At 37.4% G+C, this 21,226-nt stretch overlaps 1 protein-coding gene across 6 annotated transcripts; it reads right to left on the bottom strand.

Moving 5' to 3' along the window:
* Positions 1 to 404: 404 nt before the first annotated feature.
* LOC137940911 (phosphatidylinositol/phosphatidylcholine transfer protein SFH8) lies at positions 405 to 20,887 on the bottom strand. Of its 6 annotated transcripts, none has more exons than XM_068786026.1 (8): positions 20,702 to 20,887; positions 20,303 to 20,612; positions 19,287 to 19,865; positions 18,791 to 18,933; positions 17,141 to 17,236; positions 8,113 to 8,369; positions 7,422 to 7,642; positions 405 to 949 (listed from the first exon to the last, which is right to left on the bottom strand). In XM_068786026.1, the coding sequence occupies exons 3-8, from the start codon at positions 19,635 to 19,637 to the stop codon at positions 584 to 586; spliced, it is 1,434 nt and encodes a 477-aa protein (XP_068642127.1). In that variant the 5' UTR covers positions 19,638 to 19,865; positions 20,303 to 20,612; positions 20,702 to 20,887; the 3' UTR covers positions 405 to 583. The 6 variants fall into 6 exon arrangements, with proteins under 6 accessions (XP_068642127.1, XP_068642160.1, XP_068642135.1 ...); XM_068786059.1 differs by having other exon boundaries at positions 19,287 to 19,797; XM_068786034.1 differs by having other exon boundaries at positions 20,303 to 20,575.
* Positions 20,888 to 21,226: the final 339 nt, after the last annotated feature.

The raw sequence follows: 21,226 nt of genomic DNA, 5'->3' as shown, positions 1-21,226 counted from the left end.
GCAATCGGATCAGTAATAAAAAATAGAGAGCTTGAAAATGGACTAATGAAGGGCAAACAAATTGGTAATTAAGAATGATCGGTTGACTCAGATCTTAGGAGGAAAATGCCAAAATAAAAATGAATCAGATTAGATATCTAAAGATCGGATCAAGTTCAAAAATTTATGATCGATTTTAATCCATTTCAATTCATATCTCGATCAATCTGTGATAAATCCAAATACTCATTCATACTATGTGCAGATAAAAACTTTCAAATACCCTAATTCTCTGATCAGTTTCTCTTTTCAGCTGTTTCCAGATGGTAACAGAACAAAGAAATAAGAGTCATAGACCATGACGAAATACACACAAAGAATAAACTTCTATAGCAAGATACTGTATCATCAATAACAAGAGCAAGTTCAGCTAAGCAAGCAAAATTGAAATTACTACAAATAGTTTTTAATCTGATCTAGATATATACAACGATCAACTTTTGGAGCAGTAGTTTCTCCACACTCCTCCAAAACTAAGCCTAGCTTCATCAGTGGTACGTTTTATGTGATAAAAAATGAACACAAGGGAGCTGCAAGATGCAGTCTACGTATCAGACCCGAACAGGGCAAATGTATCGGGATCATACATACCTGCAATTAAAGCAATTAAAATCCAGAACATGAGAATACCAACAACAACAGTTCTGAGGACACGGTCAAAGTGACCATCCACCATGAGGTTGTTAGGGGAAGGATCCTCTTCCACAGAGCCTGCATCCGAAAGATATGAATTATTTACTGCAATTTCTTCAATCTGACGCTGTCGAGGGGCAACAGCAAGTGCCATGCATTTGGGGCATGTGCATTCGCCTCCAAGGAATGCCGGAATTGTCTGAAGGTGTTCAACCAGAATCTTGTGGTCAACTTCTCCCAACACCCTCAATTTTTGCCTTGTCGTTGGTTTTAAGACCTGCAATGGTAAAACAGTTGGCAAGTTTACAAGAAAACACAAAAACAAATGCACATGTCAGAATCAAGATTTCCACACATTTGAAGAGCAAATTTTGATCACAGGATAAGGTGTAGAACTAATAACAAACAGCAGTAACGCAAATAGAAATACGTAAAGTCTTAAAAAAATGCACGCTCAATTTCCTAGCATCTCAGTGAAACTTATGGAAAAGTTATTCACCTATACCTATTTCAGAGTCCAAAGGTAGTAGAAAATTTGTCATTAGATTTGAAAGTTTTCAGATAAGAAAGTTTTCATGGCCCTGTCTGGAAGATAAGTAAAATAAGTAATTGATATAATACAGCGAGAACAACAGTCAAACACAGTGACTCACCCAGTAAACTTGCTTATCCTGACGAGGAGGAGCTGGCAAAATAAAGACAACAAAGCTAAAATTTCTAAAGTACTTTCGAATGCAACAACTTCTGCTGTTGTTTTTTTGTGAAAAATTGAAGAAAAAGAGAGTTGACAAAGCGAAAAGGTAAAAAGAAGAAGGGAGAGCTTTGGAGAAGAGAGTAGGCTGCTCTTGACAGGGCAAAAAGACGAGCCCCATCTCTCTTTTATTAACTTAAGTGAGTAGAGAGCAAATGACCTCTCTATGCCTCATATAAGAACTCCATATACCTCTATAATTACGTGTCCAAATGCTATGAAAAATGAACCATAGACTAATATAAACATGTTGAAACTGTTGGTACTCTCACTGACATTGTAAACTCTGTCAAATAACCAAACTACCCAATACATTATATTTAACACCCCCTCAAGATCGAGCATATATATATAAAAGTCCCAATTTGTCACAAAATGTCCCAAACTTTATTGAAGACATCACCAACTTGATCACATGATCGAACATAAGGAGTAGCAACTTCCCTTTTCATACTGCATCTTAAACAAAGTGGTTATTCACTTCAATGTATTTGGCCCTTTCATGAAATATCGGGTTGCTAGCAATAAAAATGGTAACCTGGTTATCACAATACATTGTCATAGGCACATCAACCTGCAAACTAAATTCATGAAGAACTGATCTCACCCACTTCAACTCACTAACTACATGAGCCATAGTTTTATACTCAGCTTTAGCACTAGATCAGGCCTTGTTTCTTGCTTGTCCAACTTACTAAGTTTCCCCCCACAAATACACAGTATGCAGTAGTAAACTTTTTGTTAAGCTTGGAACCAGCATAATCAACATCTAAGACAGCTATTATTTTTAGATGATTGTGAGGTTTAAAAAACAGTCCCCTTCTAGATGGCCCCTTTAAATATCTCAGTATTATTTGAGCAGCTTCTAAATGAACTCTGCGTGGGTGTTCCATGAGCTAGCTTACCACACTAACCGAGAATGATATATCTGGTCTTGTGACACTGGTATAGATCAGTTTTCCAAGTAATCTAAAAAATATAGTTTTATCATTGAGTTCATCACTGCTTTCATCATGAAGGCCATTTTCAACTTACATGGGTGTCTCTATGGACTTTGCACCCAATAGACCATACTCCTATAACATGCCAGTAACATATTTTCTCCATGTAAACACGATGCTAGCCCTACTTCTAGCAACTTCTATCCCAAGGAAGTATTTCAAGGAACCCAAATCTTTAGTCTAGAAATGTTTAGCCAGGTGTTGCTTTTCCTCTTCAATACCTTGCATATCACTAGACTGACAAAACTATATCATCATGACCTTTTCATGACAAATAAAGAATGATGATAGTGGCCCCACGAGAAACCGAAGGACATCACCACTTGGCTAAATTTCTTAAACGATGCCTTAGAACTATTTAAGTCCATAAATTGCCTTCTTCAATTTACATACCTTTTTCGTATCTCCCTAAGCAACATATTCAAACTTCTTCCGCTAACACACCATACAAGAAAGCATTTTTAATGTCGAGCTAGAAGAGTCACAAATTCTAGTTGACAATAATGGACACAAGTACACAAATAGATGTCAATCGTGCAACTTGGGAGAAATGTCTTGTTAAAACCAGTGCGCTAAAAGGTTTGAACCAATTAGGAAAGCACAACAGGTAAATCTACAAGGACTGACCCAGTCGATATAAATATCTCAACACTCCCCCGCACGGGACAACCCGTGAAATTCAAATTCGGGGCCTGTATAAAGCACGGGGAACAAGCCGTGGAAAACGGCGGGAGCGGGATTCGAACTCGGAACCAACCTGCTCTGATACCATGTTGAAACTAGTGCGCTAAAAGGCTCGAACCTATTAGGAAAGCACAACAGGTAAATCTACAAGGACTGGCCCAGTCGATATAAATATCTCAACATGTCTCAAAAACATCAAAGACGTATGATTGAGTATCCCCTTTAGCCACCAACCACACTTATATCACTCAATAGAACCATTCATTCTGAATTTAACTATGCATACCCAATGACTGTGCACAATTTTAGCACCTGAAGGAGCATCACATAAACTCCACATAACTCTATCAATCAAGACCCACGTCAACATCTATAGCATGCTTCCATTGAGGAGACGAGAATATCCTGCACAGAAGGACTACTACAGGAAGACAATGACAAAGCAAAACTACTTATGTGGATAAGGAATCAAATGAGACATAATTGGACAATGGTTGGAGAATAGACAAAAGAACTCCTTTAAGAAAAGCAATAGGAAGATGTAAATCAATTAACTCAAAATTTCAAGACGAAGAAGATATTGGAACCTGCAATTGTTGATGCTTGCCACAATGACAGACAGTGGTTGACAAGAACTATCTTCCACTTCTATTTCAAAAAACTAAAAATAACTATCTTCCACAAAGGCAAGAGCAACAACACCTTTTGATGAAGGACAAACTACAATAGAAGTAGAAAAGAAGGGCCACATCCTGAAAGAATGTCACATCAATAGCACAAAATACAATGACAAACTGTGGTTGACAAGAACTATCTTCCACAAGGGCAAGAGCAACAACACCTAGGGTTGTGACTGATGAAGGACAAACTACGTTAGAAGAAGAAAAGAGGCCACATCCTGAAAGAATGTCACATCAATAGCACAAATGTTTTTGTACAAACGTTTTCCTAATGGAAGGGCAAAAAACATTTGTATCCAATCTGTGTTTGAGAATACCCAAGAAAAACACACTTAACCGCAACACGTGAAAACAGTTTATCTAGAAATACCAAAGGCATGGGCAAAACTTCCACACTCAAAAATATGAGGAGACAAGGGAAATAATGTAGCAGAAGAGCTTAGTAATTGAAGAAGAATTCTACCCCTAAGTACAAACGAGGGCAACATGTTAAAAAGAAAGCACACGGTAAGCACACATCACCTCAATAAGACTTAGGCACATGCATGTGAATAAGCATTGTCTCTGCTACTTTAACAAATGCAAATTCTGACATTCAACTACTTCATTTTGTTGAATAAAAACACAAGATGACTGATGAAATATACCATGATGTTGACAAAATGCAGTAAACATATGATTCATATATTCTAAACCATTGTCAGTACGAAGAATCTGAAGAAATGCACCAAATTGGGTTTTTTATTTCCTTATAAAATATTTGAAATATATCAAATACTTCAGATTTTCCCTATAGGAGATAAACCGAACTAGTGTGACTAAAGTCATCAATGAAAGACAAAATATTTGTAGCAAAAAATATTAGGAACTGGACACGGTCCCATACTTCAGAATGAACAATTTCAAACAATCTGCTACTTTTCATCTGACTCAATGGAAAACTGTTTCGATGATGCTTGCCCAATTGACATGACTCACATTAAAAAGATAAACTTGAAGGAAATGTGGGAAATAATTGAACCAACTTCGCTGGAAAAGGATGTAAAGTCATAGATGCCAGTTGAAGGGTCAAACTGCAACTTGAATGGCAGATGAAGATATTTGTGGGGAGCCTTCCAAGTGATATAGTCCTCCTCCCTCAGGCATAGAACCAATCATCTTCCTCGTCATGAGATCCTAAAACACACGGTGAGAAGGATAGAAGTTACATAACAATTCATAAACTTAGTAAGTTGACTAACAGATATTAAATTAAGAGGAAACTTTGGAATGAACTACACAAATTTAAGAGACAGATGGGGTAGGTGTGATATTACCCACTCCCTGAACAGAAGATACGGACCCATCAGCAAGTGTAACATACTTATCTAGAGACGAATCCCTCAAATTGGTAAATAAAGAAGACATATCTAACATATGAGTAGAAGTTTTTGAGTCAATTACACAAGAAGACAAAAGGACGCACATGTAGGACGGACATATCTGAACACGCAAGGATAGTTATAGGAAGTGAAGGTTGTGCAACAGACTCTGAAGAGGAAGGAGCTAAAGTAGAGGTCAGCTCAGCAATGCACGAGCAAGTTGTTGCAACTCATCTTGGGCTCTTGGAAAATACCATGTGTCTGATTGAGGGCGCAGTTTTGTCATGAGTCAATGAGTTTGCCGAAGTAGGCTTGCCAAACTTAATCCAACAGTTGCAAGAGAAATGGTCGGTGCGTCCACAATGAACATACTTTCTACCACTTCTACCATCATTTTGCTCTCCTCTATCGGAACCATTTTTGCCTCTAACACTCCCACCACAGCCTCGAGTAGACTTTGACTAACCAAACGAATTAAATACAGATGCATTAACACTTTTATGATCATTGTTTCTGTTGGACATAATTGCAGTCTCTGCCGGCATAATTCTATTAAAGACTATGGAGAGCAATGGAACATCATCTGAGGCTAGCAACTGAACCCTAACAACGTCAAAATCTAGTCCCAACCCATCTAAAAATTTTGCAACATGCAACTGTCTTTGTTGCTTTCAAAGTCTCTTTTCATTTGTAATGAACGGATGGAACATGTTAATCTCTTGTAGTATGTTTTGCATTTCACTGTAGTAACTAATGGCAATTTTTCCTCTCTCTTAAGACTAAAGAGTCTAGTATGCAGCTCATAGACACGAAACAAATTACTCTCCCATACATATAGTGATTTCAAGGACATTTGTTTCACAATTCATGATCTAATTTACTGTTCAGCAATCATGTCATTACCTGACTATTCTCTGCTTCCCAATCATCTGTAAGTGGTATTGGAAGGTCATCTCTTATAAACTTTGATTTCCTTTTGGCCTCAAGATAAATTCGAACAAACATAGACCAACTCAAATAATTGTTTCCATTCAATCCTTTTGTAGTAATCAAAATAGAATCTTTCCTTTTTGACCCCCCAAAATCTCTTGAGGGAGTAATAATCTCACTAGGATATAGATATAAGTAATAGCCAAATAAACCAACTACACACTTCACAAAAGTAAGATGTTTGCGCTAACTATGTGGGCTCCACTTCACAAAATTAGGGTTTGTTGAAATACATACATATATATATATATATACACACCCCCAATATCATAGAATAATCACAATAATCTTCCAATTCCACCTTTATACTACCAAAAACTCCATAAAATAGGTTGACATCAGCCTATCAGATGATTATGCAGGCAATTGAACCTAGGATTGGGTTGTGCACCAGACAGATGGGATAGTCCCAAGTCAAATGTCCCTCTTGGGGCTCTAATCAAGCATCAAACTGCTTCAAAGGTAGTAGAAGCCATAAACCCTAGGGTTATGACAAAGAAAGAACTCAAAAATTCAAATTTTTGTGAACCAGTCAAGATCAAACCTTGAAATCCCCCTTTCTATGACTTCATAGTGTTTAATGGAGAGAAGAGGAGCTTGACGGGCTAGTAATCAGAGTCCACTACTCTGATACCTTGTAAAATATTGAAGAAAAGAGAGCTGAGAGAGAAAAAGTAAAAAAGAGGGAGAGTTCTGGAGAAGAGCATAGGCTGCTCTTGTTGGGGCAAAAAGTTGAGCCCCATCTCTCTTTTATTAAATTAAGTGAATAGAGAGAAAAAAACCTATTTTTTCCTCATACAAGAACTCCTTATATCTCATTAGTTACATGTCCAAATGCTATGAAAATTGAACCATAGACTAATATAAACATGCTGAAACTACTGGTACTCTCACTGACATATAAAAAATTTTCTTTTAAAGTAAACGTCCAAAATGTTGTGGGATTAACTACTGCAAATGGAGATTGCTTCTTTTTTTCCAAAAAAGAAAGGAATTATGCTTTCTTAAGGCTGATTACCCACTATAGTTAAGTTCCTGCACCCCCTTTTTAGATACTTCCAGGAAACACAAACCATCTAAGCAGAATCCACATCAAGACTGCCAAAGCTGTCGCAAGCTAATGCTTCCACAAGGGACCTAAGTGGCAACAGCCTCAAGCTCAACCTTGAAGTCTGAAAGCTACAGCACCCACTGCTGAGCTCCTTAGAGACATGAAAAGTGCATGAATAAAGTCCAGTAAGTATATATTTAAAAATGGCACCAATAAGATCAACAAACTTACCTGAAATAAAGTTTGTGCAATTACTCGAACAACTGGTGGAAGCTTTAAAACAAATAAAAGACACAGTCGATTTGGGTAATGACATTGCACAAGGGAACAAAATGATCTCATCATTTGCAGAGGGAATCTTATTGCAGATACCCCTTCACAATCCAAAAGTACTGTAATTCGAGGATCTTGTACATTAACCAGATACAAAACACCATGTTCAATTTGGGAGACTGCAAGAAAAACAAAAAACAACAGTTCAGTTGAGGTTAACAAAATATGCAACCGTCATAATAATTCTCTCTAGTCCATATACTACAAAACAAAAGAGGAGCTTATAATTATTGGCCAGCTTCTCTTACTTAAGATACTTATTTTTATTTATTAGCTTATTTTGAAAAGTGGTTTGACCCTTGGCTCATTGTCCACATGGGGTGTTCCTAGTGTGAGAGTGTCACCAGGAAGTATGTGATCTTTATTTTTTCTGAAACTCAAATTTGTTCACCATTCAGTATAACAACTACTACCATTCAACTTCAACTGTGTTTCAAATTGTTTCCCTCAGAGAATCTCAAAGACCATTTGTCTACAACCAACACATGTTGAGAGCCCACTGTCCAGGATCAACACACGTTGGTGCTATTCCATTTCTCTTTCATCTTCTTTATAAATGATGCTAACCATTGACAAATTTATTCCATACCTACTGCTTGAGCAAAGCGAGGCCTTTCATGAGCTGCTAAACTAGAGCAAGCCAAGCCTAGACGAACAATTAGGCAAGGTCGAAACTCCACATCACGCCCATGCCAAAAGACCAAGTGGGACCAAACTTCCAATTCTTGAGTAGAAAGAATATTGTAAGACTCCCTCCATTGTATGGTTCTCTTAACTGATGAAACTAAGCATGGAAATTCACCATTAGCTGCCATATAGAACCTATGGAGATCATCCTCAGTGATCCTGCAGAGTTAAGACGAATACATTATTATACAAAAAGATATCAGCAGCATGTCAGAAGGAAAGGAACAAATGTATAAAAAAAATTACATAGTCATCTATACATATTGTCAAAATTCCAGTTCGGGGGTATTTTGGTCATTTCCTCCATTATGTTTTATCCTAGCTTATGTCTATTAGATAGATAATGTTTCTATATTCCTGTGGTTCAAGTTTCATTCAAATCAGAAGTGTACTTTAGGAGATATAAGAATTTTTGTATCTAGGGATATTTCTGTCATTTTTGTAGTTATCAGCTAAACCCCGAAATAAAAAGAAGCTCGTGCCTTTCTGACAAAAACTTCACTGAGCCAAGGCTGCTTGCTGTCCTCTCTTTCTCCTATCTTCTTTCTCTCATTTTCTCTCCCAAAACACTTTATTTCATGGTAGTAGAGCAGTAACGTCAATCTTGGGCAGATTTCTTCTAGTTTTGTAGCTTCTTTCTCAATCTTCAGCAACTTCATCGAAGGTTCTTCCAATAAATTTGAACTGGTAGGGTAAAAATCTCATTTTTTCCCCTTTTTTTACTTATTGGAGCACGATCCAGAGCACTGAATCATATCTTAATATTGTTCACCAACTAAGTCATAACTAGATTGTCTTCTACTTCCCAGTCTTCAATAATTGGTACAAGGGGATCATCTATAATATATTTAGCCATCCTTCTTGCCTTCAAATACATCAAAATAGACCTTGACCAATTCACATAGTTTCATCCATTCAACCAGATCGTGGTTATCTAAATAGGTTGAGAGTGTTTACTATCTGAGCTCTCAAAGGGAGCCCTCTTGATCATGCTCCAGGCCCGGATGAATTTAATGGTGAATTCTACTAACACTTGTTGGCCACTCATCGGTGAAGACATAGCACACATGGTTCACTCGTTCTACCACCGGGGCATTTCTTTCAAGAGTATAGGGGCTTCATTTCATTGCCCTTATTCCCAAAAAAGACGGGGCAGAGCTTCCTTCATAATTTCGGCCTATCAGCCTCACCACCAGCACCTATAAAATTATTGTGCATCTTCTTACCAATCGTCTCCGAGCTGTTCTTCCAATTGCTATCCACCAAGGGCAGAGTGCCTTCATCAAAGGGAGGAACATCCTGGAATCCCCTATGGCTTGTCATGAGCTTCTTCATCATTTCAAGAGCTTGAAGCTTCCCAGATTTGTTCTCAATCTAGATTTTGAAAAGGCATTTGACAAAGTCAATTGGAAGCTTCTTGATATTCTTTTGGAAATAATGGGATTTGGTGCTAAGTGGAGGTTTTAGACCGAAAGTTGTATCTCCTCGGCCAGTTATTCGAATCTTTTGAATGGTACAGTGTGTGCTTATGTTAAAGGCACTCGGGGCAGCCGTCAAGGGGACCCCCTGTCCCCTCTACTTTTCAATGTGGTGGCGGTTCTGATTTATTCGACCTAGGGATTTGGGTGGCTTCTCCCCACAACGGATACAACAACTTTTGATATTCCGATTCTTCAGTTTGTGGATGTCACCATTTGCTTTAGTGTGGGCACCATGGATCAAATCAAGAAGTTGAGAGCAGTTCTTCGTCTATTTGAGTTGGCTTCTTGTCAGAATATAAATTAGAGGAAAACTACTCTTCTGGGATACTACATTGACAAGGTTGAGCTTGGAGATATGGCTAATTTCCTGGGATGCTATCTAGAAAATACACCAGCTACATATTTGGGTCTCCCCCTTTTTGATTCTCGTCCCACAGCTGGGCTTTGGTCCCCTCTTATCGAGAAATTTGAGAAGCAACTTGCAATCCACAGCGGTCGACTCACTCTGTTAAAGTCTTGCTTGGTTGGCCTACCAAATTATCTCGTCTTTCATTAAGTGTCCAGTCTTCGTGTGCTCAAAGATTGATGCTATTCGTCGTCACTTCCTATGGAGAGGTTTAGAAGACACGTTCAAATACCATTTGGTCAATTGGAAGGAGATTTGTCAGCCTCGGGATAGGGGTGGGCAAGATAGGAGACCTACAAAGGATATGAATAATGCCCTCTTGCTTAAGTGGATTTGGAACCTTAATGCCAACCATATAAATTTGTGGAGAAATATGGTGTGCTACTATCTTCAGATTCCAGGGCATTGGTGGAGAGAGGGAAGCGCTCCCCGCCGTCTATCCCCAATTTGGAAATCCATTTATAAGCCGCTTCCAACCTTCAAGGCCGTGACCTCCTTCTACTTGGGAAATGGGAGAACTCTTTTGTTCTGGGCCGATGAGTGGTGCGGTTCCCGTCCCCTTTCTGATGAATACCCGAGGTTTTCCAGGATTGCTATGGACCTATCATGCCCGGTAGCAGAATCTTGGAGTAATCATTCATGGAGTCTTCTATTCCGCCAAAGCTTGAATGATGATGAATCTATAGCCTTCTGCTTACTGCTAGGCAGTCTCAATAGTACCATCCTCTGGGAGTGAGTGCCAAATAAATTGATTTGAAAGCCATCAATGGTAAATGCACTGTCGCTTCAGCCTATTCCCACATCAAGGAAGTTGTCCCCAGTCTACCAAAGCTCAAGGCAAATCTCTCCTGGAGACTCTCAACACCTAACAAAGTAAAATTCTTTATTTGGATAGCCATAAAAGAACAAATCCTCACTGCAGACAATCTTCACAAGAGAGGCATCACTACCCCAGATAGTACTTGCCCCCTCTATGGCATATGTGAGGAGTCAATTCAACATGTTCTTCTACATTGTGGCTTTTCATGGAGAGTTTGGATGGCAGTGTTCCAGAAAATTGGCATTCAAGTGGGCCTCCATCAGGATCTATTTGGCACTTTTCATATGGTGTTGAGGACTCGCCTAACTAAAATTGGCAAGCTTTTGCTCTCTGCATGCCTTGCTCACATCCCTTGGTGTCTGTGGCTCGAGAGAAATAATCGGAGATTTAATTCCAAGTTCAACAATCTGGATAGTACAGTCTCTTGTGCCATGGGTATGGTTTCCAGCTGGCTCCACACCAAAAAGGAATTTGCTCCTCAAGCCAGTGTTTCCCTTCGATGGAATTGGTGTCTTCTAGCCCATATGGAGGGTCTCCAGAACATTTCGATCATTGCAGAGTGGGAGCCTCCCCCTAGTGATTGCATTAAGCCAAATTTTGATGATAATGCTCTAGGATGCCCTAGACCGGCCGCTGTGTGCGTGGGGAGGGGACTCTAAAGTGATCATCAGCTGGTGCTCTAGTTCAGTCTCCCTCCCTTGGCGGCATTGGCCAATTATTTCATCTATTGCAGATATTGTATCTTCCATTTATTGTACTTAGAATCACATTCCTAGGTCAGTCAATTCTTTGGCTGATAGGCTAGCTACATTTGGAACCTCCCAACAATCTCTCATTGTTTGGGACGGTTCCCCCTCCTTGTAATCTTACTCTTTTGAGCCTTTTAATATAACTCAGCATTATTTAAAAAAAGAAAAAAAGATACGATTCAATGATCAGATTTTGAGTTATGGTACAACAAAGGCAATGTGGACTACCTTGGAGTCTATTTTATCTCAAGAGACTAATTTTCATACGATCTATGAATTACATGTCAAGTACTCTAATATGAAGCACAAGGATAAATCGGTGATAGATTATTTCACTGAGATGGGATGGATGCTACAAGAAACCAACACCTTTCATCCATTTACAGCGAATGTTGAGGACAATCCTAAGAAGGAGAATTAGATTCGGTAGCCTGGATTCTAGATAGGTTGGGTTATGAGTATGACACCGTTAGAGCCCAATTATTGGCCAATAAGGACGTGACCACCTTAGAGCAAGCCTTGAATAGAGTTATACGGGTAGAAGGTGCAGTAGTGAATAAACATGAAAAAGATGGAAGTATATCAGATGTTGATACTCTTAACCTTCAGTCAACTACTGGTAAGCCCAATGATCAGTTTCATAGTGTTAATACTAGAGGTAGAGATTGCTCTTTCTCTACCCGTGGCCGAAATGATAGAGGGGATCGGAATGCATTCAATGTTGTAGGTCAAACTATATTTCTAATAAATGTTGAGAGATATTTGGTAAACCAACCTAGGCCAATTCCATAATCATAGAAAAAGATACTTCTTCTCACACTAGATAGTATGAAGAGATTCAGCAATTAATACAACGACTACGCCAGTTGATTGCACCATTTACTACTTCTCCTATTTTAGTTTCATCCTTCATCCTCTACAAATGCCACAATGGAAAGTACAGGTATGACTGTACTAAATGTGTTTCATTCTCCCTCCCAGATCATTGATTTAGGAAACTCTACCCATATGTCAGGTATGTCCTCCTTAATTCAATCTATTAATCTATTTCCTTCACATATTGTCAAGTTACTTTAGCTGATGGGTCCACCTCTCTCATTCAAGAGGAGGGTACTATTCATACTACTCCAAAAATTTCTTAAGACTCAATTTTGTTTGTTTCAAAATTTTTAGTCGACCTCTTGTCTGTAAGTCATATTACTAAGTCTTTAAACTATTCAGTAACATTTTATCCTACTACTTGTGTTTTTCAGGACTAACAGATGAAGAGGATGATTGGCTCCGGACATGAGAAATGAAGGCTCTACCTATTGGATGATGTTTTTGTTCCTCAAGTTGTGGCACTTACTCCTACTGACTTATCGCATCTATACTTGGGACATCCAACATCAATCAAGTTGTGTTAGTCTTTCCCTTCTTTGCCAATAGATATTTCCTTTGATTGAGAGTCTTGTCAGTTGGGAAAGCATCCTCAAGCAAGTTTCACAGTAAGCTCTAGTCGTAGCAAAAAAATTGTTTGAATTAGTCCATTCTGATGTATGGGGTCCATGACGAATTCCTCATCTATCTGGTTTCAAGTATTTTGTGTCGTTTATAAATGATTTTAGTAGAGTAACTTGGGTGTATCTCTTAGAGGAGAAATCCGAAATATTTGATGTATTCCTGAAAGTTTTTAATAAAATAAAGAATCAATTTGGTGTTTGTGTTCTTCTTATTGATAATGGATTTGAATATCTTAATCAAAAATTTTCATTGTTTTTTGAGACACATGACTGCCCATCAAACTTCTTGTCCTCATACTCCTGAACAAAATGGTGTCGCAAAACGTAAAAACAAAAACCTTGAGGTTACTCGAACATTGCACAAGAATGTACTTAAGTCATTTTGGGGGGATGCAGTTTTGACTTCTTGTTTCTTAATTAATCGCATGCCCTCTTCTGTTTTGCATGGTCAAGTTCCTCTGCAGGTTTTGAAATCAACTTGTAAGTTGTTCAATGTTGTTCGTCATGTTTTTGGGTGGATGTGTTTTGTACATATGTTGGGGACTTCAGTTGATAAGTTGTCACCATGGTCTATCAAATGTGTCTTTCTAGGATATTCTCATCAACAAGAGGAGTACAAATGTTATGACCTCATCTGATGAATGACATATGCATCAGTTGAAGTCACTTTATTTTAACATACTTCATATTTTTCAACATCTGTTGAGCTTCCTATTTCTTCTAAATCATCATCTTTAGACAGTCCAATTCCTATAGCTATTTTGGATGTACCAGCTCCATCAGGTTCTTCTATGCCTCTTCGTGTCTACAACCGACGTCTTCATGCTACAACAGTGCCTCCATTTGGTACAACTCTCATCTATATCAATCGTCTTCCTCTTTGCCTGCAAGTCTCGTTCTGTCAGAATTGGACTTGCCTATTAGTCTTTGAAAAAGGTAAATGGTCTTGTATTTCTCATCCCATCTCAAAATATGTGTCTTTTCATTTCTTGTCCTCATTCTTTAATTCTTTTGTTATGTCCTTGTCTACTTCCAGTATCCCTCATTCAATGTAGGTTGCTTTGTGTTCTCCTGAGTGGAAACAGGTTATGGATGATGAAATTTAATGTCTCAAGGTACATAGCATCTATGTGATCCACCGGCAAGGGTAGCTATTAAGGGGTGGCATTGGGTTTATACCATTAAATATAATTTTAATGGCTCTATTAAACGACACAAGGCACAAGTGGTGGCAAAGAGAAACACAGAGACCTTTGGTTTTGATGTTTTTGAGACATCCTCGCCTGTAGCCAAACTTATATCTATTCATATCTTGGTCTCTATGGCAATTAATAGAGGATGACCTCTCTTTCAGCTTGATGTGAAACACACCTTCTTGTGTGGTGATTTACATAAGGAAGTCTATACGGAGCAACCTCTTGGGTATGTCGCTCAAGGGGAGAGTAGGGTAAATATTTTAATTATAGAAGGTTATTTATGGACTTAAACAAAGTCCACGGGCATGGTTCAAGAAGTTTAGTATAGTAATGATGAAGTTTGGTTTCTAAAAAAGCCATTGCAACCATTCTATATTCCTACTCAATAAGAAGACCGGTGTGGTTATTTTGGTGGTTTATGTAGATAATATGATACTATCTAGGGATGATCTTGAAGCATTACAGAACTTAAAAAGTACTTGGCCACACATTTTAAGATGAAATATTTGGGCTCCCTAAAGTACTTCCTTAGCATTAAAGTCGTAGTAAACAAGGTATTGTTCTCTCTCAGAGAAAATATGTATTGGTATGTTGTAGGATTATGGTTTGTTGGGTGCTAAACCTGGAGACACTTCCATAGAAGTCAACCATAATTTCCATGGCATACAAAGCCTTACTCTCAAGGACAAAACTCAGCATAGACACTTGGTAGGTAAATTGATTTATACTACGTTATAAGGCTGGATATATCCTTTATTGTGGGAGTTGTGAGCCAATTTATGGAAAATCTCCAGTAAGTGCATTTAGAAGCTACCAAGAGGATTTTAAAGTATTTGAAGGTAAGAAACAGACAGTTGTGGCTACGTCGAGTGCAAAGGCTAAATATAGAGCAATGGCTCACACAATTAGTGAGCTTATGTGGATTAAGTCCGTTCGTTTTGAATTTAGTTTCCTTATACCAAAAACTTTGGTTATGAAGTATGACAATCAAGCTTCCCGCTTTATTGTGAGCAACCCTATATTCCACGAGAGAACTAAACATTGTCATTTTATTAGAGATGCAATTATGCAAGGGAAAGTGGTAACTCCATATGTGAAGTCTTCAAACTAGTTGAGAGATGTGTTTACCAAGTCTTTGGGAAGATGTGAACATGTGTCCTTCTATGACAAGCTGGGTTTGTTCAATATCTACTCTCCAACTTGAGGGGGGATTTGAAAATACCAATTCAGGGTATATTGGTCATTTCCTATATTACATTTTATCCTAGCTTATGTCTATTAGATAGATAATTTTTTTATATTCCTATTGTTCAAGTTTCATTCAAATCAGAGATGTATTTTAGGATATGTTAATTTTTGTATCAAGGGGTATTTCTGTCATTTTTTTATTAATCAGTTAAAGCCCGAAATAGAAAGAAGAAGCCCGTGCCTTTCTGGCAAAAAATTCAATGCAGCCAAGGCTGCTTGCTACCCTCTCTTTCTCCTCTCTTCTTTTTCTCATTTTCTCCCAAATCACTTTATTTTCACATATTAGCGCAATTCAACCAATCAAAAAAAAAAAAAAAAAACTAACTCAAGTTGCCCTCTCTTTTTCAAACCGTTTAATTTTTAAAATTTCTAAAAGTTGAAAGTATTCCATCGAGGACTACCATAACTCTCAGAGTAGACAAACCTAAATAAAAAATATACCTATGCAAAATGAGCATTCAGTCTCCAGGCAAGGACATCAGATGAGGCATACCATTAAAATCAAATTTATTAGGTTTCTCAAGATCCATGTGCTGGTTTTTCACATGTCTCCTGACTCTTCACTTAGGGAAGAAGAAGAAGAAGAAGAAGAAGACGAACTAGTGAAAGGGAGAACTAAGTAATAAGGTGCAGACATATTCTTATTCACAGAAGAGATTATATTGTTTCCAACAACAGCAAAATCCACAAACATTGAGAACTCAAACAGTTTCTCACTCAATCAACGTTGCAGTGGACAAGAATATTGACACATTTACCTTCCAAAATCTAAATCAAAACACGCTTGTTTATGATCTTTAACAAAGACTTGAACAAATCCAGCTAAAGATGGCCCATTTCAAAAGCTAAAGCTTCCAACAATGGCTGATTCTCTATCATCGAGGAAGATAAGGACAAAGAAACACTTATCCAGAACAAATGGCCAGGTAGTTCACCATTCTTCAGAACAAAGTACAAATTGTAAAATAAGTTAAGAGGCAATCAAGAATGCCAATCCTATTTCTCAAAAAAGAAAAAAAAAATGAAAATCCTACCATGCACAACTCAACAATAGCTGACAAAAGATGTATGCATGGTATCATCTCTCACATTTTCAAACTCTGAAAACAGTTATTAGAAAATATAAATGCAATTTTTTTTACTATTGAAAAGAAAATATAACTAAAAAGTTTATGTGTGCATTTTTGAGATTTCTTAAAGCAAGATATAACAACCTGCCATATTTCTAAAAGTTCTTCCACAACAAAGCATCACAAAGATGACTCGGTTTTTATTCAATTGTGAAAAAACAAAATGCTCTCACTGAACTCTCATGCTGCACCTCTTCTGCACTGATGAAAAGTTCAATGACAATTAAACTCTAGGAAATTCCTGAGGCATGACTATTCTTACCAATAATCAAATTTACCAAAAGGAAAAGTGGGAGAGATTTAAGTGCCAAACTGATGGTTGGCTAACAAGTAACAAATAACAGATTAAGAGGAAGCACTCATCTGTAAAACCTGAACCAGAAGAAAAAGTTCATCACCTCTCAGGTATGCTAATTCCCTGATTTTCCAATTCCTTGAGAAGTTCAGACAACCAATTCTCAGAAGCAACGTTCTCTGATGGTCCTTCTAAGATCCTAATAACACATGCAATCACCAAAAATTTTATAAATTAGTTTCATATAACCAAGTGAAACAAGTACTAAGTTGAGAAATTTGTTCTGAAGAGGGAAATAATCTGAAAAACTGACACTCGTAGTAGACCCTTGGGAACAAAAGAATGCCAAAAAATAAAAATAAAACCTCAAAAAAAATCACTCCAAGAAGTAAATCTGAGGGACTGCATATAAAATATGTATACACTTTTCTTTTTTAAAGTTGGAACCTCTCAACCTCAAGCGACTCAAATCCAAGACCTCACTAAAAACCTATGGCCATCAAGCCAAAAACTCAATTCACTGTCTATCTTGTTGAGAGGGAAAAAGTCTAATGTTGATATGTATTAAGAAATGATATTGGGTTATAAGGATAAGTAATAGGTCTCCTAAGTGGCTAGTTAATTTGAGAAGGAACCAGGCTCAATACAAAAGTGGTATTTAGAGAAAAATGTCATATGAGTGGAGGCCCAGTTTGTGCCCTGTTAGGAGTTCGTATGTTGTGTATTCCATTGAGTTTGAGGCCACATCTAATGCTTGTTACATGAAAGCCTAGACATGAGGGAGAGTTTTTAAGTTAGAAAAGGTCCCACATTGATAAGTGTAATGAAATTATATTGGGTTATAAGGTTAAGTTATAGGCCTTCTAAGTGGCTAGTTAATTTGGGAAGGAACTTGTCTCTCTCTCTCTCTCTCTCTCTCTCATATATATATATATATATATATATATATATGTTATTTGTTAAGCTTACCATCTCATTTAGTAAACCAGTTTTATTGAATTGTGAAGCTTACTTTTGTATTTGGCTGATTAGGGAGGAAGAATATTCCAACTGTGTCTTCAATATGTTAGTTCTGAATTTTTTATAATAGTGGCAATATGTTGGAGGGCATAACAGATGAAGTGCACAATAGTACCACTGTAAACCATTATACTAAAGAATCAACAAATTTTAACAGTAAAAGGGTAAGTTATTTCAGATATGATGAAAATGCAGTATAGTTGATTACTATTAGTATCTACTAATTTTAACAGGAAAAGGGTAAGTTAATTCAGATGTGCTGAAATTACAGTATAGTAAATTACTATGTTTTGTCATCGGGCTCAAAAGTAGGCAATACTTATGCAGTCTCATCGCACAAGAGAATAACTGTTCCTGTGCAACTTCATTATTTCATGGGGCCACAGATCCAAAACATATGACAATGAAAGAGCGGCAAGTTTAAGATGTACTACACGAACATGTACCAGAAGGAACGTAAGACAGTTGCTCAACATGTACAGATCTTTAAGGTAAGTCATGACTCAAGCAACAATGAATCCAAGAGGAGTATAGACGTAAGTAAAGATATATTAAATTATTTAAATTTTGGGCTGGAATCAGTTAGTAAGGTGTTATGGAGTTTAATAGTTTTTCTTTATTTCAAATTTAATTATAATTCCATCCAGAATCCATATTGCCATTATATCTACAGTATTTTAAACATACAAGACGAAAATATGATAACATGACATTTCAGAGTAGCAATCAATACCTGATATCAGGAGTTGACTGTGAAGCAGAAGCCTCTGCACTTGGTTGAGATTTGTTTTCACGATCTGTGGGTTTCTTAGATTGATCTGATGGATCAGAAAAGGCTGTGGCAACAGAGAGTAGCAGCAAAGGTCTTGAAAGTCTCTAAGAAAGAAATTTCAAGTAAAAGAGTCAGAAAGAAACAATATTATTAAAAGGAATATGTAGACGCAGGAACTGAGACAATGATGATGCTAATGAGTAAATCGATATAGCAGTAGGTCTGACGATCGAATAATTTTCTCAAAGGTGAAATCATATTTTCCTAACAAATATCCAGTTTAGTACCAAATATAACTTTTCTGAGAAAGATTAGAACCCAAACTCAGCTCTTTAAGACCAAACCAATTGATTGAATTGAAGACAGAAACACCATAGGGACAAGTTCACACATAGAGCTTTTGGAAGTAATCATGCAGGGGAAGGAAATAACCAAGCAAAGTGACATCTGAACAAACCTGCATGCATTTCACCAAAAAGTTGAATGGAGCCCATTTCTGTACACACTTAAAGGGAGGATACAATAGAATCTGCAATGCTTGCAGGCTCTTCCATATAAATGGACACTTTCTTTGGGATAACCTTCTGACCATCTCCAAAGCAGCAACTTTAGCTAGGAAAACCACTATCTGTTCAGCTGATCCTCCTCCTAAACCAAGATTCTTCGTATAAAGCAAGTGATTTAATGTCTTCCACGAAAATGTTTTGGTCCTTGTAGCAACAACATGTTGCTTGGATGTCACTTTACTGGTGATGCCAGATGCTGCCTTATTCCATTTAGAACTAGATATGTGCAGAGAATCCCCCATTGGAATTGTCCACTAGATCTCCTAACTCACATTCTCAACTTTTTAAAAAGTTGGTGGTTGAGCCAATTTCTAGACTCATCATTTTCATCTATTTGCAAACCATAGGTGCAGCAGGTAGTGCCAAACTTGCATGGTAAGTCACTCAGGAAGTTCAATTCATCTGTCTCAAAAAAGGAAGTCCGATTTATGATCAAAGTTCAAATATGAGTGACGCCTGTGAGTTATGCTCTGCAAACATCAATATTGAAGTAAGTAAAGATGTCATGCTTACAAATAATCCTTTGAATCAGTCAATATCTCTTTCTTTCTGAACCAATGTATCAGTGCATGGATGTTGGGAGAATGCTTATGTGCATTTCCCCATTGAAGAGACTAAATGACGATTTATCTTAGTACATTGAGGTTTTAATTAATAAAGAACAGAAGCATACGCCACATATGGGTATATAATAAAACAAAAAAAATTAAAAATCGTGAATATTAGGGAATATGTTGACTTCGCAATTTCTTTTCTTCTAAGGAAGACAACTTGTGTTTGAACGTACACCTATTACCGAAGTATACCCCCCTGTAGTCATGATATCAAGCTCATGCTGGTACAAGATTGGATGCTGAAACGATTCTACAAGTGGCAATAAATTCTATATATAATGAGAAACACTTACACTAACGCAAATCAAATAATGAGTGTGACGAAACAACCAACTGTCCTTCGAAGGTTGATCTGAACATATGCCAGGAAGCTATCATAGTCCCCTGTAAGAATTTATCCGTATATTAAACAAAAAATGAGCCCAGGAACCGATAATTTCTACATTCTGAGTTCCAAAGTTCATCTTATTATTTAGTCAGAAAAAAAGGGCTTTTAGACTGATCCATGTCAACGGCCTGAAGCAGAGAATAGTGATCTTCCGCGCTCCTTCTGTTTATTTTAACCCCTAGTTCTCCAAACAATCAACAAAGACCGGTTCAAATCTAGATAGAGCCGAAATCAAGCAAAACCCGAAACAGTTAGTTGGATTGACCAGGCGTTTATAATGAAAAATCAAGAACATAAAGATTACCCGTCTTCGGAAATCGCCAACTTTGTCCAATATTAGATCTCTCGATCTTTCTCTAGAAAGGCCTTTCTGAAAAGAAAAGTGCAGAAAGAATGATCCGAATTCTGTTTAGTTTTGCTATTTGCCGTGCCGCTGCAAAAGCGATCATAAATTTTTGTGCTTTCTCGGTAGCTATACAGAGAAAGTAGTTTGGACCGTCAGAAAGGATGCGAGTAAATGTAGGCAATTTTGTTCCAGTAAAATAGAAGCTTTTTCTCGGTTTTGATTCCTGTAGCGAGGCATAATGAGAATTTATTCAATAGTCTATTTTATTTGAAATAGGCAAATTGATTGTATGACCTAATTATCAAAAGCTAATAGGGTAATTTTGATTTTTATTTAATAAATAATGCGTGGGTAAAAAGGTAAATCCACATATAAGTAAGATTTTTTACTCGTTATGTATGTTGGTCTCAAGATCTTAATTCTCTTACTATTCAAATAACGCAGCATTAGAATCAAAAGTGGGATTAACAGTTTGAATGAAAT

Source organism: Aristolochia californica, unplaced genomic scaffold (genome assembly GCF_029961685.1).
Source record: "Aristolochia californica isolate CCGP_79_NKW_82.1479 unplaced genomic scaffold, dmAriCali1.0.hap1 SCAF_10, whole genome shotgun sequence".
Taxonomy (NCBI): Eukaryota; Viridiplantae; Streptophyta; class Magnoliopsida; order Piperales; family Aristolochiaceae; genus Aristolochia; species Aristolochia californica.
Note: the sequence above shows the minus strand (reverse complement) of the source record. Positions and strands in the feature narration are given on the sequence as shown.